Genomic DNA, 24,762 nt, shown 5'->3' on the forward strand with positions numbered 1-24,762 from the left:
GGGGTAGGGATGCCAAAGGAAGTATCCACCCTGGGTGCCAAATACATTAGGCACTCGGGGCGGATACTTTGTTTCCGGCTACCTCAGCTCCCAAGTTCCTTTCACCTTGTTTAATGTAACTTTTTGCTTCTTGTTAAATGGTTTGTTAAAGTTATAACCCCCTTGTTCACCGACATGATCATGAATGTCGGTATAGAAAATAAATAAATAAATTAGTTAATTATGTACGGCTCTGAGCTTAGGGGCATAAACAGCTAATTCTTACTATTGAGTTGCTCTTAAGAGAATGAACTATCATAAGCACAATATGCTCAGGTTATCAATAAGGGCTAACTCAAAATAACAACGCATGATAATATATAAATGAGAGCACACTGATGTTAAGAGTTGTACTAGTCTTGTTTATTGTATTTTCTTGACATTCAGCGATGTATGAGTCATTTTCAATTGATTGTGCCTGTCAAATACCTTTCAATAAAATATAAAAAAACAACCCCAAAAAACCACAGCGCAGGTGTTGCTCTGGGGCTTTGAAATCTGAGCAGGAGTTGTGTGCGCTGGAATGAGGGCTCTGCTGCCAGCCGGGCCATGTGATGTGTAGGGCATCAATCAATAGCTAGGCCGCAGGGGAATTAATGTCAGGGGAGAACACCCCCAAGAGCGCTGTGCGTTTCATTAACCTTCCATTTATTGTGCACGATACCATCATCCTAGGATTATAGAGAGGAGCAGTGAACACAGTACCTCAGTATCAGTATCTGTCCCCTTATCACGGCCTATACAAATGTAAACATTTTTTTTCACACAGCAGCGGGTTATTAATGAATACACAGTGGCCTCTTTTTTTTTTTTCTTGTAGATAATGATCTTTTTCAGCACATTGCGTCCTTCTGCATGGAGGATACGTGACCGAGGTAAAGGGTTGAACACTAGCAGCACACTTGTTTCTTCACAACCATTTCCAAGCAGGATTCTCCCTCTCAATCCTGTTACTGCGTATTAAAGCAAGCATTGGGCCCCCCCCCCAAAAAAAAAAAAAAAACCCCGCAGAAAAAAATGACTTAGCAGAAGTTTGGCTTTATGGGATCTTCCAGGTCCTTGCAGCCTGGATTGGTCCCTGACCGAGATAGGAATGGATCTTGCTCTGACCCAGTAAAGCAATGCTTATGTTCTAGAAATCATTCTTGTCTGGTACAATGGATTCTGCTTTAGAAATGGTCTGTATATTTCACAAATGGGGAGGAGAATGGAATTACCCCCAAACTGTTTAATAGTGCTTAAGACTGAGAGAATTATAAACAAAACTAGATTTATTTTTTTTGTCTCAGCCCTCCCCAATCTTTCTTTTCTTTAGAAATATGCAGCGTCCGTGCACTGGCAGAATTATTCTTTGTTTTGCAGCTGTGGTAGGCCTGCTCAGGCACTTTAGGTTCCCTTGCTAATTCGCGGCTGGAAGAAAAAGCCTCTTTACAACAGCAGACTTATCCCCTTGCTCTTCTTTCCAAGGGCAGAGTACGTATAATCACTTCTGTTCGCTGCTGCCCCCTGCCGGACAGTAGACTGCAGCGCGGGTTTCCTGCACCACGCTGCAGTGCTGTGCCCAAAGCATAGGACTAGCCAAGTATCAGAAGCTTTTAATTATTTAAAGCTGTAATAACAATCCTGGCTAGTCAGGAATGCCGATGCATATTGGTTGACCTTTTCCTGGCCAAAAACAAGAGATGAGTATGGGATTGAATTCAACCTACATAAACCGATTCGTAGTTAATCTTTACAAAGTGATTCATTAATGAATTGTTTAAGTGCCGAGAAACCCTGTCCCATGTTACTGTTGAGCATGAGCTGGACTGGAAGAGAGAACCTCTGGCATTCATGATTGCTGATGAACTGCAGAAGTATCACAAGTACTGACCGAGCAAAGTCCCTGTCCCCATGAGCAATTAAAGTCCCTGCATAACTATGCGGAAGTGCCAGCCAATTAATGCCATAGGGCAGATGTAATAAGCTGTGGAAGACCTGCTGTGTGTTTTTGGGCCTGGTATTAAGTGTGGATTCCCGTGCTAATCTTACACAGGTCTGCAATAATGGGGTTAGTGCGGAAACACACACCCTCTCAAAACCACAGCTTCTTTAGTATGAGTCTATGCTAATGCCATGCAAAGGAGGCAATTAACTATTCATGAGCAATGCTGGAATAGGTGCAGATTTTTTTAAGTAGGTTTTTTAGCACCTGGGTCAGGGCACATGTTAAGTGTAAGCGCCTGTCTGGAGGTTGAAAAATTAAGCGGAGGAAGCCAGAAGAGAGGTTGGAGAGGGAACAGGCCCATGTCAGAAATGCTGAATGCTTTTGTAGCCCCTTTCAAATCTCTGCTGCATTTCCCCTGCTCACCGGCATTCACCATTATAGCGCCCATGCGGTCTGTGACAGATCATGGTTAGACATCGTTTTACCCATCTTCAGACCACTACCTCCCTACTGTCTTAAAGACTTTCAACTGAGAATCAATCACAAGTCACCACATTAATGCACTGAAGCCCCTATGCAGTTTATTGCATAGGGGGCTTCAGTGCACATTGTAGCACACATATCGACGTGGATATGTTTTGTGTGAATTTTCTGCCCATAATCACATTTGCACGCCGGCCCCTTATTACATGCACAGAAAAAGCAGGAGGCACCTACTTTTTCTGTGCATGCGAAAAAAAAGGAGCAGCTACAAAAGTAAAAAATGTCCAAGAGGCGTGGTCATTGTTAAAAAATACCATTCTAGAAGCACAGTCCAGATGTATTCCACACATTAAGAAAGGTGGAAAGAAGGCAAAACGATTACCGGCATGGTTAAAAGGGGAGGTGAAAGAAGCTATTTTAGCCAAAAGATCTTCATTCAAAAATTGGAAGAAGGATCCAACAGAAGAAAATAGGATAAAGCATAAACATTGGCAAGTTAAATGTAAGACATTGATAAGACAGGCTAAGAGAGAATTTGAAAAGAAGTTAGCTGTAGAGGCAAAAACTCACAGTAAAAACTTTTTAAAATATATCCAAAGCAGAAAGCCTGTGAGGGAGTCAGTTGGACCACTAGATGATCGAGGGGTTAAAGGGGCACTTAGAGAAGATAAGGCCATCGCAGAAAGATTAAATGATTTCTTTGCTTCGGTGTTTACTGAAGAGGATGTTGGGGAGGTACCTGTAATGGAGAAGGTTTTCATGGGTAATGATTCAGATGGACTGAATCAAATCACGGTGAACCTAGAAGATGTGGTAGGCCTGATTGACAAACTGAAGAGTAGTAAATCACCTGGACCGGATGGTATACACCCCAGAGTTCTGAAGGAACTAAAAAATGAAATTTCAGACCTATTAGTAAAAATTTGTAACTTATCATTAAAATCATCCATTGTACCTGAAGACTGGAGGATAGCAAATGTAACCCCAATATTTAAAAAGGGCTCCAGGGGCAATCCGGGAAACTACAGACTGGTTAGCCTGACTTCAGTGCCAGGAAAAATAGTGGAAAGTGTTCTAAACATCAAAATCACAGAACATATAGAAAGACATGGTTTAATGGAACAAAGTCAGCATGGCTTTACCCAGGGCAAGTCTTGCCTCACAAATCTGCTTCACTTTTTTGAAGGCGTTAATAAACATGTGGATAAAGGTGAACCGATAGATATAGTATACTTGGATTTTCAGAAGGCGTTTGACAAAGTTCCTCATGAGAGGCTTCTAGGAAAAGTAAAAAGTCATGGGATAGGTGGCGATGTCCTTTCGTGGGTTACAAACTGGCTAAAAGACAGGAAACAGAGAGTAGGATTAAATGGGCAATTTTCTCAGTGGAAGGGAGTGGACAGTGGAGTGCCTCAGGGATCTGTATTGGGACCCTTACTTTTCAATATATTTATAAATGATCTGGAAAGAAATACGACGAGTGAGATAATCTTATTTGCAGATGACACAAAATTGTTCAGAGTAGTTAAATCACAAGCAGATTGTGCTAAATTGCAGGAAGACCTTGTGAGACTGGAAAATTGGGCATCCAAATGGCAGATGAAATTTAATGTGGATAAGTGCAAGGTGATGCATATAGGGAAAAATAACCCATGCTATAATTACACAATGTTGGGTTCCATATTAGGTGCTACAACCCAAGAAAGAGATCTAGGTGTCATAGTGGATAACACATTGAAATCGTCGGCTCAGTGTGCTGCGGCAGTCAAAAAAGCAAACAGAATGTTGGGAATTATTAGAAAGGGAATGGTGAATAAAACGGAAAATGTCATAATGCCTCTGTATCGCTCCATGGTGAGACCGCACCTTGAATACTGTGTACAATTCTGGTCACTGCATCAAAAAAGATATAATTGCGATGGAGAAGGTACAGAGAAGGGCTGTAAAGTCTGGTGTCCATCTCACCATTTTCTAATGAAAACTGCTGTGCAAACTCCCCCCACCCCGACAGTGGATTAGTCTGCTCTCTAGCAGGGCTCTGCTACTGAGACGGCCGCTTAGCTAATGGCGGTTCATGCAGAACTGGGACAGACTGGGGTTGTCGCCACACCACATCTTTCTTCAGAAGTGAAATGTTTTGGCAGGGGCGGAAGACAAAAAAACCCCCAACCCACAGAGTACTGAACATATCCATTTGAATTTATTTAAAAATTGTTATTCCGCCTCATTCAGTTACTTGCTGTGCTAGGGGAATCTTACAGTCTTCTGTCCTCGTGAATGTTTCATATATATATATAAAGCTTTCATGACACAAATTTACTGATCATTTTAAGAAAAAGCCTGCCCACCATACAAAATATAGGTTAGTTTATTACCCTGCAATTAGAGGGACAGTCTCAATTTTGTAATAAAGGTTTGTTTTTTTCCACTCTGACCCACAATAACAAGATTTCTCCCATCTTACTGTAATTTAAGGAGGCTTTGACATGACCATGTTCCCAGCACATGTATCCCAAAATGTGCTTTAGGATAGCCCTTGAAAATGAACCATCCTAGTGCAATTGGAAAAATAAACTGATCGCTGGCCCGGTGCCCTATCATCCCAGCTTCAGTCTGGGTACAGGAGGAATATCACATAGGTAACGAGTAGGTGTTTAACAGGTCCCAGTCTTCTGCTGCTAGACATGCGGCCTTCTGCTTTGCAGACTCTGCGGAAGTAACTGCTTCTTTATCTTGTTTGTTGACACCGCTGACTTTATTTGTCTGCATTTTATGGTTTGGGCTAGCAAACACATCTTTGTGCAACATAGGAAGACAGGAGCTCTGTGCTGCTGTTCTGTAAAACTGGAGCTTTCCAGGAGCCTTGGGTTCAGTATCGACTACCGTGCATTGGTTTTGTCTCTCTGTAGTGGATCGTTTCCTTTTTCCATCTAGAGAAGAAAAATATAGCAGGTAAAATTACATATGGATGTGAGTCTTTGGCCTGACTTTCCTTCCTCTGTCTTCTGGGCTCCTAACCCAATTAGATCCTCTCCCAAACATGCTCACTGTTCATGATGGAGTTTCAGAAGGGGTACACCACAGATCTGTAGACACCAAGGGCTCTTTTCAATTATATCCTAGCTTCCCCTCCCATCTGCAGCCCAGTTACTGCCAAAAACAATCCTCAGCTGGAACCATCAGGAGTTTGGTATCAATCAGCCAACACACGATGCTGATGCTTCCCCTAATAGCTGTGACCACTGCCAGCTCAAACACCAGGTCTCCCCACACCATAGCCTGCTAGATTTGTTTTAGCAGTCAGTCATTCTTGCATCTGAGGAAGATGTAAAAGATATACCCATGCCAGAAATGATATTCAAAGGTGATGATTCAGAGGAACTGAAACAAATCTCAGTGAACCTGGAAGATGTACTAGGGCAAACTGACAAACTAATGACTAGCAAATCACCTGGACCAGATGGTATACATCCCAGAGTACTGAAAGACCTGAGAAATGAAATTGCAGGCCTGCTTTAAAAATTTGTAAAACTATCAATATCATCATCTATGGTACCTGAAGACTGGAAGGTTGCCAATGTAATGCCAATTTTTAAAAAGAGATCAAGGGGTGACCCAGGAAATTACAGACCAGTGAGTCTGATGTCTGTGCCAAGCAAAATGATAGAAACTTTCATAAAAGAACAAAATTGTTGAACATAAAGATAAGCATAGTTTAATGGGACAAAGCCAGCAAGGATTTAGCTAAGGGAAGTCTTGCCTCACAAATTTGCCATGTTTTTTTGAAAACATAAATAAATGTGGATAAAGGTGAGTCACTTGATATAGTGTATGTGGATTTCCAGAAAGCACTTGACAAAGTTCCTCATGAGAAACTTCTTAGGAAATTAGAAAGTCAAGGGATAGGTGGCAGTGTCCTATTGTGCATTGCCAACTGGTTACAAGATAGAAAACAGAGTGGGGCTAAATGGTAAATGTTCCCAATGGACAAAGGTGAATAGTGGAGTGTCCCAGGGATCTGTTCTGGGACCAATGCTTTTTAATATATTTATAATGACCTGGAAATGGGAACAAGTGAGGTGATCAAAATTTGCTGATGACAAAAAATTATTCAAAATTGTCAAATCACAAGAGGATTGTGAGAAATTGCAAAACTTGAAGACTGAGCATGCGAATGGCAAATGAAATTTAATGTAGACATGTGCAAAGTGATGCCCTTAGGGAAGAGTAACTCAAATTATAGCTACAAAATGCAAGGTTCCACATTAAGAGTCACCATTCAGGAAACGGATCTAGGTGGCATCACTGAAAATATTTTTTTAAATCTTCTGCTCAGCGTGCAGCAGCAGCAGCCAAGAAAGCAAACAGAATGCTAGGGATTATTAGGAAAGGAATGGAGAATAAAACAAGAGAAAATCATAATGCCTCTGTATCGTTCCATGGTGCTATCTCATCTTGAGTACTGTGTGCAGTTCTAGTCACCACATCTCAAAAAAAGATATAGCAAAATTAGAAAAGGTACAGAGAAAGGTGACCAAAATGATAAAGGGGATGGAACAATTCCCCTGTGAAAAAAGGCTAAAGAGGTTAGGACTCGTCAGCTTGGAGAAGATATGGCTGAGGGGAGTTATGATAGAGGTCTATAAAATGATGAGTGGATTGGAACGAGTGAACATTAATCAGTTGTTTACTCTTTCACAGAGTACAAAGACCAAGGGACACACAATGAAGTTACTGGGTAATATATTTAAACTAATAAGAGAAAATATTTTTTTACTCAACGCATAATTAAGCTCTGGAATTCGTTGCCAGATGGTGTGGTAAAAGCTATTAGTATAGCTGCTTTTAAAAAAGTTTGAACAAGTTCCTGGAGGAAAAGTCTATAAACAATTACTAAGATGGAGCTGCAAGAAATCCACTGCTTATTCTTGTAATAAGCAGCTTGGAATCTCTCTACCCCTTGGGATCCTGCCAGGTACTTGAGACTTGGCTTGGCCACTGTTGGAAACAGGATGCTGGGCTTGATGGACCCTTGGTCTGACCCAATATATGTCAAGCCTTATGTTAAAAAAAGAATAGCCTTAGGCAGAAAGAGCCAAATGTACATATAAAGAGTGATACCATAAAACATTGCTGACTATGAATAGTAATTAAGGTCTTGATTTATGAAAGGTTTTTCATATATATATATATATATATATATATATATATATATATATATATATATATATATATATATATATGATACTGGTGGAACACCATCAAGGAACACCATCAAGGACAAGCTAATTCATTTCTAATTTTTAAAACAGTTCATTTGTTATATTTTGTAAAAAAAAAAAAATCTTTACCTGCTCAAGCAGGACTTCCCAATCCTGTCCTGGACCCTCCCCAGCCAGCTGGGTTGTCAGCATATCCACAGTGAATATACACGAGATAAGTTTGCAAATTTGGAGAGCCAGTTTATGCAAATTAATCTCATGCATATTCATTGTGGATATCCTGAAGACCCCCCTCAGTCAGTCAGGTTAACAGGTCAGGTTTGGAAGGCCCTGTGCTAAAGTTCAGCTGGAGGTCTACAGCAACTAGCACAGAAAAATCACAGTTTCTTAATAATCCTAATTGTGTCATTTAATACAGAACCCCTTCCCTCTTTGGGTGTTTTCGATAAACAAAAGTTCAGAAGCCCTACCCAGAATGCACAAGTGGCTTGTTACTAACCATGTGTACTTACAAAAACACTGTGCCTCGGTCCTGACCTTCGCTGTCTCTTTGGGCTCTGTAGATTGTGAAGTGCCGTTCTCCCACCACTGAACAACTACCTGCAGGAAATGTGATATTTAAAAGAAAGAAATACTCTGCAACATAAATTACTGGCAAAACCTATAACTGCAGCAAAGAATGTTCAACTGGTTTTTAATATCTGGATAATTTGCAATGTAAATGTCAAAAGTTAGGGTTTCACTACATGTTTATTTAAATATGGAGAAATTACTACTTGCCCAATAATTTCCTTTCCTTTCTGTTAGTGAAGGGTAGATCAATCCCAACAAGTGGTTCATGCACCTCTGGCAGCAGATGGAGACGGAGCACAAGCTGACGTCACAGCTATATAGTCCCACCTCCACATCATCCCACCAGTATTCTCTGGAAAAGCCAAACTGTGCATAATTCTGATTATACTCAACATTAGCAACAGGCAACCAGTCATGTTTCTCAACCAACAGGACACTGAACTCAGCCAAAAGAAGGAACATATCTAGCAAACTAAGGGCTAGAGAAGCCACTTACCAGTTATCAAGGAAGAGCAGGAATCATACTCTGCATCCCTCGCCCTAAGAAAGCTAACCACAAAATCCAAATCCGGCAGCCGAGGGAGAGTCTGGGATTGACCTACCCTTCACTAAAGGAAAGGAAATTATCAGATAAGCAGTAATTTCTCCTTCCTTAGAGCTCAGGAAGGTCAATCCCAACGAGTGGGATGTACCAAAACTAATCCTGAAAAGGACTGGAGGCTGCCAGCAGCCCAGTCAAAACCGCCTGTGCAAAAGCAGCATCCTCCCTAGCCAAAACATCCAAGCAGTAATGCTTAGAGAAGGTGTACAAAGATGACCATGTCGCCACTTGACAAATTTCAGCAGGCGAGAACAAAGTTCCACCCATGATACCGCCTGATCCCTCGTGGAATGCGGGCTAATCTGCTTCTGTAAGGCAACTTCAGCAGCCACATAGGCAGCCGTAATGATTTCCTTAACCCAGTGGGCAATCATTGCCCGCATCGTCGGTGCTCCCTGCTTACTTCCACCATGGAGCACAAACAGACGGTCAGACTTTTGAACAGTCATCTCCAAGTGCCCCTCGCGATCTCTATGATCGCAAAATAAAGGGCTTCTTGAAATTCCTTTGGTTAAAATGGCACCTATAGGGGAAATTAGAGTTCACACTCTTTCAATTGGTGGGCCTGTGTTATGGAACAAAATGCCACAGTCATTCAGAAGTGAACGGGAATCACCGCTTTCAGAATCAACAGCTGTTGCCATGTCACATCCACTTCTACCCTGTTCTGAGGAGTTGCATGGAGAGAGCATGAAGGCATCTGGAGGAATGCAAAGAAATTCTAGAGCATGTCTGTTCTGAACCACTTCAAGAACCCATTGCTCCAAAGTAATCTGGGTCCACATGTGATAAAACCAGGATAGGCGACCACCTATCTCCAACAGCACCAGGTGAGCCCGCAAACCTTCACTGGGAAGACTGACGGCCTCCGCCTCCAGGGTCCATATCCTTTCGATGAACTCAGGGGTGAAAAGACTGAGAACTGCAGAATGGACGGGATCTCTGGGAAGAACCTCCCCTAAAAGGCCAAAAATGCCGGTAGTCTCGAGAGCAGCCAGTTGTCTGAAAAGACCGGGCAATGAGTTTCTTGCCCTCCGGCAAACGGAGGGACCTGGGTCTCTCCCCATTTACTTGCCATTTTTTCCAATTCGCTGCCAAACAAAAGTGAGCCTTTGAAAGGCAGTTTAGTAAGGTTGGACTTTGAAATAGTATCTCCGGACCAGTTACGCAGCCACAGCTGCTGTCTAGCAACAATAACTGAAGCAGCTCCTCTGGCAGCTGTGCGTATGTAGTCACAGCCCCCTGTTCTATCATAGGTCCAAGATTGGAACCTGCGCCACCAGATTCTTGATAAAGATGCAAGGGAACCCGAGCCAGCACAGTGCAACAGTAAGTAATTTACAAGTTCATTGTCACTGCCTCAATTCTTGCTTCAGGATAGCCTCAATCCTTCTATCCTGAACATCCTTCAGTGCCGCTCCTCCCTCTACCAGGATGGTGGCATGTTATGTGACAGAACGCACCAAGGCATCCACCTTAGGGAAAAGCAACTGCTCTCTGGCCTGTGGATCCAAGGGGTATAAACCTAATAAGTGTTCTCCTTTAAAAGAACGCTTCTGGCGCATTCCATTCCAGATCAATCAGCTGCTGTATTGCATCCAAGAGGGGAAAAAAAAACAAGAAGCCTTGTGCTGGGTAACCAAAATAGGATCCTTCTTCTACATCCCCAAGGAGTCAGGCCCAGCCACTCTTCAGGATCTGAGATATCAGACCTGGCAACTCATCTCTCTGAAAGAAATGTAGAAAAGTTCTATATGGCTCCAAATCTGGAGGAATGTCCCCTTCTTCACCAGGAGAGCCTCTGCCATCATCATTGGTATCATCCTGATCCACTTGCATTCGAGCTCTGTTAGACCACTCTGTGCTAAGGCGCTTGACAGAGGAGACAGGCAGATGAGTACCTGGAGCGCCTCGATCTACCCTAGTAGGAACTGTTGCTTCAGCAGACCGGCCTTGTAGAAATGTTGCAATCCCTGGAAGAATTCTACCCAGGAAAAGGAGATTGGATCCATTCCAGGCTCCGTAGGCCTGAACCTGACATCCTGAGAGCCAGTGTCCCCTGAGGACTTGACCCATGGACCAATCAGGGGAGGGGACACCCCTGCAGTTTCTCCCTCAGTCCCACACCTCGAGCATCCAGGCAGCGCCGACACAGGCTTAAAGAAAGCTCTGGCCGAATGGCCCTGATGTGGCAGGCAGCATAGATAGATAAGTTTCTTCACCGCAAGCGCCATTCTGTAAATGTACAGTCCCGATGAAGGCTCGAGCCTAGTTTTCCTGCGTATACAAGCACACCTAAAATGGACGTGCCGAAGTCATTCATCTGACTGGACGCCCAGAACAGATGCCTAAACTGGATGCATAATGTGTGTGTCCAGGAGGAAGAACGCCCAAATTGAATGCATAGACAAAAACGGACGCCCACATGGACTTGTAAGCACGTACCAAGGGCCTGCAGGAAAAAAAAAAATCGCACAAAAGTACCCTGTGGTCTCCTACGCGCCAAAATGGGAGAAGCCTGGGAGCAGAGCCTAGGCAAATGGTTGCTCAACCCACCGTGCCTGCACTCTCTCCTCACCTCACAGACCTCCACAGAGATGTGAGCAGGACAGCCGATCGCCAAGGAAACAGACACTTCTCTTGATGACTTCCTGTCACGGACTCTTTATATATAAAAAAAAAACCCAACCAACCAAACAAACAAAAACAACTTTTCCTGAGTTCAGTCCTCCCTGGCTGAGAGAGGAAAGGGTCCCAGCTACAGGGGGAGAGGGCTAAAGCCTTCACTACCGAACCTCTCTGGCATTGGAATTTAGATCCATGCCAGTCAAGGCTACTGGACTGAAGGCACTCTACTGAGGGAGGGTCTGCGCAGTATCACCTCAGGAGGCAAACGGTGCTACACAGACACCTCCTTTCTAACTTTAACTCACAGGCAATCCCCTGAAGGGAATTGCATGTCCACCATCCGCTGGAGACCGAGAATACTGGCGAGCTGATGTCGAGGTGGGAGCTTTTGCTCCATCTCCATCTGCTGGCAGAGGTGCATAACCCACTGGTTGGGATTGACCTACCCGAACGCTAAGGAACACAGTATCCTCTCTCCCTTCTCACATTTCCAGTTTTACCATCATCAAGGCACAATTTCAAATCTCACTGACCCAAAAGCTAGCAAATTTGAACTGTTCACTTTTGTGTGCATGGCATTAAAATGTACGGTTGTGTCCCCTATAGAGTAGAAAATTAGTTTTATTTGATTTATATTTCACCTTTTTTTTCCCCTAGTCAAAAGCACATTGCCTTTCTTCATTATTTACATTCTGAAACCCTGCCCAGAACGCTCTCAGCACTAACATCTAGCCATCACTTCCTTTCAGCTTGTTTAATTTTGTATTTATCTTGATTTAGTTCACGCCTTTTCATTTGTAGCTCAGCATCTGAAGGAAATTAATTTGACTGAAAGTGACGGAAGGATCTCAGTTTATAAGCAAATCACTGTTAGGAAAATCAGCTCTGCCTTTCTAAACTTAGAAAGCATAACCTCAGAGAGGAAAAGAAATCAGCTCCAGTTAGGGTAAGCATACGAGTACCTGTTCTGCCCAGCCCTCTGTCTTGCAGCTTGTATGATCAAATTCTTTCAAAGGTTCTTTTGAATGAAATAAACCTAGCTGGGTCCGAATCTTCAGCATAGCTGCCTTATTGTCCTATTATATGAAAAACAATTGGTACATTTGATCTTGTGTGTTAAATATGTCATTTCTTTTTTCAATAGTTACTCAATCTAGGGGTACATTTTTGCCTTCCATACAGGTAAAGTGCTAATCTGATAGTGGTTCTGTGTTCAAAAGGGTCCTTGCAGGTACTCATTGCTAGATTTGAACACTAAGATAATAAAGCTTCAATATTCCATCTTACCTTCACACCTGTATCTGAAATATCCAACGAATTAAGTTTTCTAAAACAAAAAAGGAATGTAATTCCTGCATCTGTGATTTTAGGATTACCTAGAAAGAAAGACAGTCTTTTGAAAGTTTAACCTAGTAACATTTTCAGGGCACAAAAATTGTGGTTAAGCAAAAACTGCTTTGGAATAATGCAAATATTTTAAAGATCCTATAATCAGCAAGTTGTCACTGAGAACATTTAAATAGCTGCATTATTGTTTGCATCCTGAAAGGTTATTTAGTGAACAACATATTTGGATACTATGGTTACTGACTCAAATGTGCATTATAAAGGCATAACTTAAACCTGTACTTATCTGTTTAATGAAAATACCCAGTACTATGTTATTATAGTCATATATATTATGTAACAGAGACTGACTGATTAAACCTAACCAATGCAGAATACACTAATTAACTTCAATTTGCTCACTCAAGTGGGATGTGCTGCATACTTTCCAACTCTGGGATACAGTTTTGTTCTGTAGTCATTGACTGTAGTGCTAAAGAGCTTTCACCGCAGTGACTGCTGTAACTTAACACTCCCAGGCTCCCTGTATTGCTCTTCTGTAGATGTTAAAACATCCCCGCAGTATCCTGTAGTGTTAATACATAGGTTCCCCACACATATTTGGACTGGGTGACCAAACTAATATGTGCATCTCATACAGAGCAGAAAGATGCACATGCAGTAGTGAGCTCAGCTCAGGCAGTCATTCTGAACACCCAGTCCCTTGATGCAAAAAAGAAAGGGTAAGATTCGCTCAGCAAATGCTAAGGTAGGCATCACTTTTGATTGGCTATTAAATGACACAGTCCAGAGCATTGATTGGCTATTAAGACACAGTCCAGCAAGAGCCTTATGTTAAAGGGGTTCTAAACTAATAAACACTGCTGTACTCACAAGACAAGTCTAACACTGCCAGATGTTGAAGTCCCCGTTTCATCACTCGCACTGGTGCTGTCATTCTACGAAGACCCACATCTGATAAACAGTTATCCTTCATGTAGAGTTGAACCAGACTATAATTGGGAACAGAAAGTTAGGCTTGGGCAAAAAATGTAAGAATATCGTAAATGCAAGAACAAAATCCCAGGCTGCAGCTGGTACGATCAACCATCTGCTTTACCAACCTGTCTGCGTTCAGTCTAGAGAAAGCCAGGACTTCTCAGCAGTTTGCTCTAATCTAGGGCAGTGAGAGCTGGCAGTGTGAACATGCACATAACTGGTGCTAAGATCCATTTTTATTTCTTAAACTGTTTTAGAATGAACACATTACTTATCACCCTACAAAATACATAATCTGAAGATGCTGTGCAATGCGAACACTGCAACATTTAATCATGCCAATTCTGATAAGAAAATTCTTCAAGCTCCATTTGCTACCTTCTATTAAATCCAAGACCTGCAGCATGATCTCCCCACAAATCAGGTACTCCAGTCCTTACCTAGACAGAGCCTCAGTGGTGACATGCTCTAAAAGTTCATGGGCATCTCCAAGTTTGCAGCATGACAGATCCAAGCACGTCAGTTCTCGGAAGGACTTTATTTCTTCCAGCTTTTCAGGAACAACTAAATACCTGTAAAAAAAAAAAAAAAGGAACAGTTACCAGTATGTGAGGCAATGCTGTCACAGATAAACAGAACAATGTGCTCTAGCCAAATATAGCAGGATGCTAATGCTATATCAGTTACACAGAAAGACAATATATATGATGGAACAAGGCAGCAATAATGTGACAAGGGCTCAAGACAGTAGGCTCTATTTCTAGTACTGGGAAATAAAGAGAAATTACTACTTAATTGATAATTTCCTTTCCTTTAGTGAAGGGTAGGTCAATCCCAACAAAGAGCAAAAGCTGACATCATGGCTATACAGTCCTGTCCCGACATCGGCCCGCCGATATTCTCTGGAAAAGCCAAACTGTGGACAAACTGATTAGACTTGAACATTAACAGCATCCAACCATTTGTGTTTCTCAACCAACAGGAACACTGAACCCAGTCAAAAGAAGGAACATAACTAGGAAACTAAGGGCTAGAAAAGTCACCTAGCAGTTGACAACAAAGAGCAGGAATCATACTCTGCAGAGGTCGCCCTAAGAAAGGCTAACCACAAATAAAAACATCGGCAGCCGAGGGCAGGTCTAGGATTGAGCTACCCTTCACTAAAGATAATTTCCTTTCCAGGTAGGTAGTAATTTCTCCTTCCTTAGCGTTTGGGTAGGTCAATCCCAACAAGTGGGATGTACCAAAGCTTATTTTGAAAAGGGCGGGAGGTTGCCAGAGGGTCCTGTCAATGGCATCCTCCCTAGCCCTAACATTCAAGCAATAATGCTTGGAGAAGATGTGCCAAGATAACCATGTTGCCGCTCGACAAATTGCAGCAGGCGATAACAACAAAGTTTTGCCCATGTTATGGCCTGAGTCCTCATGGAATGCGGTCTAATCTAATCTGAGCAGCCACATAGGCAGCCGTAATGACTTCCTTAACTCGGCGGATAAACATTGCCTGCATCGCCAGTGCTTCCTGCTTACCTCCACCATGGAGCATAAACAGGCAATCAGACTTCCAAACAGTCTTAATCATGTCCAGGTACCACGGCAAATGACTCTAGATGTCTGTACTCCGCTTTATCTCTGTCCCTGTCTAAGGCAGGCAGAGAAATGGACTAATTCAAATGAAAGCCCGAAACCACTTTGGGCAAAAAGGAAGGGCATAGTCCGAAGGTGAACTGAACCTGGTCATATGGAAAAAAGGCTCACGGGAGGAAAGAGCCTGCAGCTCAGAGACCCGACATGCTGAACTGATTGCTACCAGAAAAACTGCCTTCAAGGTAAGCAGCTGCAAGGAAAGAGTACGTAGCAGTCAAAAGGCTGGACCTGCCAAAAACTGGAGGACCAAGTTAGAGTCCCACAGAGGCACCAGAGCCTGCATCCTTTCGAAAACCTCAGGGGTGAAAGGACTGAGACCTGCGGAAGGTCTACCCCGGTAGTCTTGAAAAAGACTGGTTACCTGAAAAGACCGGGCAATGGGTTTCTTGCCTTCCGGGTCTCTCCCCATTTACTTGCCATTTTTTCCAATTCATTGCCAAACAAAAGCGAGCCTTTGAAGGGCAGCTTAGTAAGGCTGGACTTTGAAATAGTATCTCTGGACCAGTTATGCAGCCACAGCTGCCGTCTGGTCACAATAACTGAAGCAGCTCCTCTGGGAGCTGTGCGTACGTAGTCACAGCCCCCTGTTCTATCATAGGTCCAAGATTGGAACCCGCACCACCAGATTCTTGACAAAGATGCAAGGGAACCCGACTTGGTTCCACCAGCTCCTTGGCTGGAGCCCTTGCTGTTCGCTCTGCATCCACGAAAGGCCTGGGATCAGGACTGAGACCGCCCCAAGGTCAGCCTCTGGCCCGTGCCCAGAGCTCTGCTCTGACGCAAACGCCTTTGCCCTTGAAAGTGAGAGCGAACCAGTAGAAATCCTTTGGGCTTATCCTCTGGTAGCTTGTGCACCTTATTATCTCCCAGATGCTTTATCAGCTGCTCCTAGTCTTCTCCAAAAAGAAGCTTGCTTTTAAAAAGGAGCACCCCAAGCTGAGCTTTCGACGAAACATAGGCTGACCAGTTTTGTAGCCATAGGAGCCTCCTAGCCAAGACTGCAGACACCAATGTCCAGAAAGAGATCATATAAAGCATCGGCCCCATAAAAGACCACTGCCTCCAAGCATTCCACCCGCTCAGATTCCTGGGACGACAGATCCCTGGCACCTTGTAACTGCTGTACCCATCTCAAGCTAACCCGAAGCATAAAACTACTACACACTGCAGTGCAGATGCCAAGAGTAGAAATCTAAAAAACCTTCGAAGTGCACCTCGAGCTTCCTGTCTTGCAAATCCTTCAGAGCTGCCACACCAGCTACCAGAATGGTGCTCCTCTTTGTAATCGCCGACACTGAAGCATCCACCTTCGGCACCCTCAAGAGTTCCAGCGTGTCCTCAGGCAAGGGATAAACCTTATCCAACCTACTAACCTTAAGGCCAGTCTCCGGAGTGGCCCTCTCCCTGACCACCAATTGCTTGATCATCCTATGAAAAGGGAAAGTCCTGGCCGGGCCCCGTAAGCCAACCATGACTGGGTCCACTGGGTCCTGGTCCGACTTCTACGAAACCACTATCCCTAACTCCATCAGGACATGTGGGATCATAAGACCCAGCTCCTCTCTCTGAGGGGCCGATGCAATACAGTGCGCTCAGCCGAGCGCACTGTTTAACCAGCAGTCAGACGCGGGATAAATAGGCGCTAATCCACCCCCAATGCAATAGGGGGATTAGCACCTATTTAACACGCATCCAACGTGGAGTGAATGAGATAGCGCTCATCACATGCGACCCCCTAATTTCCATATTGCATGGCGTTCCCCTTGCAAGCGCCATGCGTGTGTTAAAAAAAGCAGGTGCTGAAAAGTCTGCGTCCGCTTTTAGTGCACATAATTGCTTCGGCCCCTGAAACAGGTGAACCACCTTGGGATTGTCCCCTTCCAATGGAAGGAACCTTCCCAGCTTCCTCCACTCTTGGGCAGGTAAACATTGGGAGGAGCATCCCCTGAGGGCAACCCCTGGTCACACTCCTCAGAAGAAAAGTAATTTGTGTCCCCCTGCACTTCTGACCTTACAGATCCGGATACCCCCAAAGCCTCCGAACACCTGGGCAACATTCTGGGTGGGCCCTCAGAAGGCCTGCGCTTGGGGGAGCTGCACCCCATGGCCCTCTGGGCCAGATATGCTTTGTGCATTAAAAGGACAAACTCTGGGGAAAAGGGGGAAGGACCATTTAAATCCCCCTCCAGGGGGATCAGGATCCCTCTCTGACTGCCCCCCTAGGCACCCTGGCCCTCCTTGGGGCTAGAATCTGCTGGTGACAGCGCTGGCAGGAGATCTCCTCCCCCTGCCGCCCTCTCTTCAGCAGCCATGAAAGTTTTCAAAATGGCCGCCCAGACTAAAGGCACTCTACTGAGGGAAGGACCACATTGTATCACCTCAGGAGGTAAGCGGTGCTACATAGACATCTTGTCTTACTAATATCTCCTTTCCAACTTTTTTTTTATTCACAGGCAATCCCCCGAAGGGAAATGCATGTTAAGAACATAAGAACATGCCATACTGGGTCAGACGAAGGGTCCATCAAGCCCAGCATCCTGTTTCCAACAGTGGCCAATCCAGGCCATAAGAACCTGGCAAGTACCCAAAAACTAAGTCTATTCCATGTAACCATTGCTAATGGCAGTGGCTATTCTCTAAGTGAACTTAATAGCAGGTAATGGACTTCTCCTCCAAGAACTTATTCAATCTTTTTTTAAACACAGCTATACTAACTGCACGAACCACATCCTTGTTAATTGGTTGGTTATGCTTAGTTCGATGTAAACCGTGTTGATTTGATTTGTATCAAGAAAGTCGGTATATAAAAGCCTTAAATAAATAAATAAATCCTCTGGCAACAAATTCCAGAGTTTAATTGTGCGTTGAGTAAAAAAGAACTTTCTCCAATTAGTTTTAAATGTGCCCCATGCTAACTTCATGGAGTGCCCCCTAGTCTTTCTATTATCCGAAAGAGTAAATAACTGATTCAACATTAACCCATTCTAGACCTCTCATGATTTTAAACATCTCTATGTTCACCATCTGCTGGAGACAGAGAATACCGGTGGGCTGTCAGGGCAGAACTATATAGCCATGATGTCAGTTTTTGCTCTGTCTCTGCTGGCAAAGGTGCATAACCCACTCATTGGGACTGACCTACCTGAACGCTAAGGAATCTGCATTTATGTTGTTATTTAAACAGGATTCCACCTTGCTTTACTGTCCTAATTCTCTTATTTGCCCTGTATGTCTGACTTGAATAGATTGTAAGCTCCAGGGAGAAGGGACTGTCTCGTATGTGTATCTGTACAGTACTGTGTACATCTAGTAGTGCTATAGAAGTAAGCAGAAGTAGTAGAACTGCACATGCTGCTCTTGGGCAGCTGTCAGTCACCACTATTGGGCCCATTGGATTTGCAGTATTGAATGACGTCTTCCCGTTTCCTCTTGATGTTGGAAAAAAGTGCCAATGACATGCCGTGCAGCAAGCAAGATAAGGAGTGCTACTACCCCAGGGATTCTTTAAGGTAGCATAAACATGATTTATATCTTTCCATTTTCTAATTACTAAAATGCAAGGAGGCTTAAAAATAGTAGATGAGCTAATGTTAAACATATTTTGGGTACAGCATATAGTGCGCTTCTTGAAATAAATTGTTCTCTTTGTAGCATCAAATGAAAATCTGAGGCCACCACTTTACTAGTACCCCAGCATTAAAAGTTATGAAGAACAGAAACAAACTGTGTGATATGATTTGGCAATGGTTCTTGAGATTTTGTCCTAATATCAGTCACAAGAGAACCTTAGAGAAGGCAAAGAGAAGTTGGTATGAGCCTGGCACCTCCCTAGTGAGAGCAGGCTTGTCATTGGCCTCTATTAGGTTTTGTATATTGCAAATCATATTTGCATGTTATAGTTGATATTTATTGAAAGCCATCTGGTCTTTAAATTTTATCATGTGAACCAATAAGAACCTTATTCAGAAGAATAGCGGTATACAAGCTAAGTGAAGACATGAACCTACCTATTGCGCAAACACAATGAAGAAAGCACCAGGCTTCCATAAGCTGCTGTGAATTTTTGTAAAGCTTCAAGTCCTGTGCCAGGTTCTGTGAACTTTCGCCTTGCTTCTGCTGCAGTAAACAGTGCTTCGGCAATCTGCTCTGGAAAACCCATCAACGAGTCAAGATAGCAAACATTGTCAGAAATGAAACCTAACACCAGATTAAAGAGAGATTTTGCAGAGTATCGAAGACTTCCCTCTCTTGTATAGGTGAAAATGAAATGATCTTTCTTCTGAGTGCTTGACGCATCGTCTCCCCCGTTCATGCACAAGGCCACAGAGAATCCTTTTGCAAACAGCCTACAAGGTCTCGGCTTCTGAGCAGTATTCTTTGCACGATCTGACTCCTTGTTGACCAGGTGCAATTGCCCACTTTCACGAACATATATTGGCCCAGCATCGAAAGGGCTTTCTGAGCTGATGTAATAAGACATTTTCCCACTGTAAAAGAAGAAAACAAATAAGATCAAAGTTTATTAAAACCCATTTCTTGGGCAGTGGAAGGTCTATTGCAGCATCCACTATTGCTAATGTTCAGCTCTTTGTAAACATAAGAACATAAGATATGCCATACTGGGTCAGACCAAGGGGCCATCAAGCTCGGTATCCTGCTTCAAACAGTGGCCAATCCAAGTCACAAGTACCTGGCAAGTACCCAAACATTAAACAGATCTCAGGGTACTAATGCTGGTAACAAGAAGGCTATTCTTTATTGATTAATATCAGTTTATAGATTTCTCCTCTGGGAACCTATTCAAACCTTTTTTAAACCCAGCTACACAAACTTCCTTAACCACACCCTCTGGCAATGAATTCCAGAGCTTAATTGTGAGTTGAGTGAAAAAGAATTTTCACTGATTTGTTTTAAATGTGCTACTTGCTAACTTCATGGAGTGCCCCCCCCTAGTCTTTTTATTATCTGAAAGAGTAAATAATGATTCACATTTACCTGTTCAAGTCCTTTCATGATTTTGTAGACCTCTACCATATCTCAGCTGTCTCTTCTCTAAATTGAACAGCCCTAATCTCTTTCCTCATATGGGGAGCCATTCCATGCAATTTATCATTTTGGTCTCCCTTCTCTGTACTTTCTCCAGTGCAACTATATGTTTTTTGAGATGCAGCGACCAGAACTGCACACAGTATTCAAAGTATGGTCTCACTAAAGAGCAAAACAGAGACATTTTGACATCCATCATTTTATTCACCATTCCCTTCCTAATAATTCCTAAGATTGCTTGCTTTTTTGAAAGCCACAGCACACTGAGCTGATGATTTCAATGTATTATGCACTATGATGCCTAGATCTTTTTCCTGGGTGGTAGCTCCTAATATAGAACCTAACATCGTGTAACTACAGCAAGAGTTATTTTTCCCTATATGCATCACCTTGCACTTGTCCTCATGAAATTTTATATGCCATTTGGACGTCCAACCTTCCAGTCCTCCTGCAATTTATCATAATCTGCTTGTGATTTAACTACTCTGAATGATCTTGTGTTATCTGCAAATTTGATCACCTCACTCATTGTATCCTTTTCCAAGTCATTTATAAATATATTTAAAAAACACCAGTCCTGAGGCACTCCACTGTTTACCTTTTTCCACTGTGAAAACAGACCATTTAATCCTACTCTTCATTTCCTGTCTTTTAACCAGTTTGGAATCCACAGAAGGACATCACCTCCTATCCCATGACATTTTAGTTTTCTCAGAATCCTCTCATGAGGGACTTTGTCAAACGTCTTCTGAAAATCCAAATACACCACATCTACTGGTTCACTTTTATCCACAGGTTTATTCACCCCTTCAAAAATAAAAGTAGATTTGTGAGGCAAGACTTCCCTTGGGTAAATCCATGTGGCTGTGTCCCATTAGATCATGTCTGTCTATACGTTGTGTGATTTTATTAATTTATAACAGTTTCCAAGATTTTTCCCTGCACTGAAGTCATGCTCACCGGTCTATAGTTTACTGGATCACCTCTGGAGCCCTTTTTATATATTGGGTTACATTGGCCACCTTCCAATCTTCAGCTACAAAGGATGATTTTAATGATAGGTTACAAATTACTTGTAATAGATCTGAAATTTAATTTTTGAGTTCTTTCAGAACCCTGGTATGTATACCATCTGGTTCAGGTGATTTGCTACTTTTCAGTTTGTCAATCTGGCCTATTACATTGTCCAGGTTTAGCAGACAGATACCCACATCAAAATTAAAATATTCCTTTTCAAAAATGCCCAAAAGAAAAACACAAACATAGAAGTGATGGCAGAAAAGGACCTAATGGCCCATCCCATCTACCCAGTAAGCTCCCATAGTTATCAGTTACTCAGACTGCTAAGGTCAGGGCTCTTGTTGGTTACTGTTTGAGTCCAATTTCCTATTACCACCTGCTGTTGAAGCAGAGAGCAATGTTGGGAGTTGCATCAGAAGTGTAGTATTAGGCTTTTTAGTTAAGGGAAGTAACCACTGCATCCAGCAAATTATCCCCACGCTTATTTGTTTTCCCAGTCTGTACAGTTCAATGTCCTTGATGGGTATTGTCTGAATCCAATTCCTCTTTTCCCCCTGCTGTTGAAGCAACGAGCAATGATGGAGTTGCATCAACAGTATGAAGGCTTATTGGTTAAGGGCAGTATCTGCCACACCAGCAAGTTACTCCCATGCCTCTTACTTCATTCCCCTGCCCCTTGCCTTTAGGGATCCACAGTGTTTATCCCATGCGCTTTTGAAATCTTTCACCATTTTTGCCTTCACTACCTCCTCCGGAAGGGCATTCCAGGCATCCATCACCTTCTCCATGAAGAAAAATTTCCTGACATTGATTCCGAGTTGTCCTCCCCGAAATTTAATTTCGTGACCCCTAGTTCTATTGATTTCTTTCCAGTGGAAAATGTTTGTTGTTGATTGTGCATCATTAAAACCTTTCAAGTACCTGAAGGTCTATATCATATCTCCTCTGCTCCTCCAGGGTATATATATTCAGGTTCTGCAACCTCTCCTCATAAGTCATTTGGTGGAGACCTCCCACCATTTTGGTCGCCCTTCTCTGGACCGCCTCCATCCTATCTCTGTCCCTTTTGAGATTCGGTCTCCAGAACTGAACACAGTACGCCATGTGAGGCCTCAACAAGGACCTGTACAAAGGAATTATCACGTCCTTTTTCTTACTAGATATTCCTCTCTCTATGCTGCCCATCATTTTTCTAGCTTTAGCTATCGCCTTGTCACATTGCTTCACCATCTTTAGATCGCTAGACACTATCATCTCAAGGTCTTTCTCCTGTTCCGTGCACAGCAGCACTTCACTCCCCCATCGCATAGTTCTTTCATATTACCGTATCCCAGATGAAGGACTCTACACTTCTTGCCATTAAATCCCAGTTGCCATATTTTTGACCACTCTTCAAGCTTCCTTAAATCATGTCTCATTCTCTCCACTCCTTCCGGCGTGTCCACTCTGTTGCAGATATTAGTATCATCCACAAATAGACAAACTTTACCTTCTATCCCTTCCACAATGTCACTCACAAAGATGTTGAACGAACCGGTCCCAACACCGATCCCTGAGCACACACTTAACACTGTTCTGTCTTCAGAGTAGGTTCCATTTACACGCTGTCTTCTATTTGTCAACCAGTTTGTAATCCATGCCACCATCTTGATACAAGCTTCTCATTTTGTTCATGAGTCTTCTATGTGGGCCTTTACAAAATCCAAGTAAATCACATTGAGAACTCTTCCCTGATCCAATTCTCCAGTCACCCAATCAAAGTAATCAGTCCGATTCGTCTGACAGGACCTTCCGCTGGTGCATCCGTGCTGTCTCGGATCGAGCAACATACCAGATTGTAGGTAGTTCACTATCCTTTCTTTCAGCAGAGTCTCCATTAATTTTCCCACCATCAAGGTGAGGCTAACCGACCTGTAATTCCCAGCCTCCTCTCTGCTCTCACTCTTGTGTAGCGGGACCACCACCACCACTTTTCTCCAGTCACTCGGCACCACTCCTATTTCAAAGGATCTATTGAACAGGTCACTCAGCAGTCCCACCAGTGCATCTCTGAGCATCCTAGGAATAATCTCATCAGCCACCATAGCTTTGTCGATAAAAGGACAAAAACCCACTTAGGGAATAAAGTTAACATTAAAAAAATTCACCTTTTAAGTCAATGTATTCAGACATTCCCACAATCATAATAGCAAGCCTTGTAAAGCCACATCAAAATTCATTATACAGTCAGAAATGCTTTGATAAGATCTTATCATGGATGTGCCTGGCTCTCACTTAACGATCCCCTCCCCCACCCTGCTTTTCCCTTAACAGAAATGTTTTTGGGGAAGAATTGAGGGGCCCCAAATGATTTTACTGGGGACTACGTTTTTTGTTGATTTCCACTTTTTGAACATTTCTGAACTCCATTTACCTTTGAGTGGCGGGAGTGGACAGATTTGGCCCTGGGAGAATCTACAGAATTTTCTGTAAGAGGCAGTGTTAAAAAAAGGGTCACCTTATTAATAATGCCAGTGGACCACCTCTAGCGTGCAACTTATTCTTATCAGCAAAATATAAATTAAGTAACAGATAGATGCGGGAAGAATTTCCAGAGAGAAAAATCAGACACAGCAAAACAGTCCCATACCCTCCAGTGGAAGCTCCTTCCAAAAATAAATGTTTAACTATAACACAAACACCAAATCTCACGTTACCTGCACATCATAAAGCATTCAATGCTTGAATCATTTGTCCTCAGTCTAATTAAGGCATGCTGTAAAACATGGTCCTGCAATGTTACAGTACTGCATTATTTTATTTTTCAAAAGTAACCTAAAAAGCATTTCAGTTTCCATACCTCAATTAACAACAGCACTGAAATGTTTATCAGAGTTTGTATAGTGCTAAACAAACTGTAGCGCTACTGGGTTCACTGGACAAGCAGCTTGAATGCTATAAATGTTTTTTTCTGTTTGATGGTATCCGGCACCATAAAACCTTAGGAAGCCTTTCAGACTCTACCCGACTGTCTCGAGCTAGCGCTCGTGAAACGTCTTTCTATAAATGATGTCCGGAGGTCACACGGTAACCCCCCACCTGAACCTTTGGGGGTTCAAGAAGACCTCGGCATCCTCGCGGACTCTTCCGTGGCGCCGGCGTCCCGAACTACCCGCGCGCTTATTAAAGGACACGGTTCCGATTAAAGGCGCACGCGTCGCCACTTTAAGTCGGCCGACAGGTTTCCCTCCCTCCCCCCCCCCCCAAGCGAT

The 24,762-nt window shown here is 43.1% G+C and overlaps 1 protein-coding gene and 1 long non-coding RNA gene across 2 annotated transcripts; both read right to left on the reverse strand.

Annotated features, from left to right (window-relative positions):
- Positions 1 to 380: 380 nt before the first annotated feature.
- LOC115100402 lies at positions 381 to 2,786 on the reverse strand. Its single transcript, XR_003859052.1, has 2 exons — positions 2,584 to 2,786; positions 381 to 2,538 (listed from the first exon to the last, which is right to left on the reverse strand). It is a non-coding gene; the product is annotated as an uncharacterized LOC115100402 (long non-coding RNA).
- A 1,841-nt stretch (positions 2,787 to 4,627) lies between these two features.
- On the reverse strand, positions 4,628 to 24,697 carry LRRC42 (leucine rich repeat containing 42). The gene is made up of 8 exons (XM_029618659.1): positions 24,351 to 24,697; positions 19,453 to 19,932; positions 14,239 to 14,370; positions 13,694 to 13,812; positions 12,761 to 12,849; positions 12,436 to 12,549; positions 8,184 to 8,271; positions 4,628 to 5,379 (listed from the first exon to the last, which is right to left on the reverse strand). The coding sequence occupies exons 2-8, from the start codon at positions 19,923 to 19,925 to the stop codon at positions 5,081 to 5,083; spliced, it is 1,314 nt and encodes a 437-aa protein (XP_029474519.1). The 5' UTR covers positions 19,926 to 19,932; positions 24,351 to 24,697; the 3' UTR covers positions 4,628 to 5,080.
- Positions 24,698 to 24,762: the final 65 nt, after the last annotated feature.

The sequence above is a fragment of the Rhinatrema bivittatum genome, chromosome 10 (genome assembly GCF_901001135.1).
Source record: "Rhinatrema bivittatum chromosome 10, aRhiBiv1.1, whole genome shotgun sequence".
In the NCBI taxonomy this organism is placed as follows: domain Eukaryota; kingdom Metazoa; phylum Chordata; class Amphibia; order Gymnophiona; family Rhinatrematidae; genus Rhinatrema; species Rhinatrema bivittatum.

What these genes read in the sequence shown, in the direction of transcription:
- LRRC42 (XM_029618659.1), bottom strand. Translation starts at nt 19,925, where the DNA reads ATGTCTTATTACATCAGCTCAGAAAGCCCTTTCGATGCTGGGCCAATA. An exon ending in TCATTGTGTTTGCGCAATAG is followed by an intron (nt 14,371 to 19,452) that starts GTAGGTTCATGT and finishes TTTTTTTTACAG; the next exon opens with GTATTTAGTTGTTCCTGAAA. An exon ending in GGCAGTGTTAGACTTGTCTT is followed by an intron (nt 12,850 to 13,693) that starts GTGAGTACAGCA and finishes CTTTCTTTCTAG; the next exon opens with GTAATCCTAAAATCACAGAT.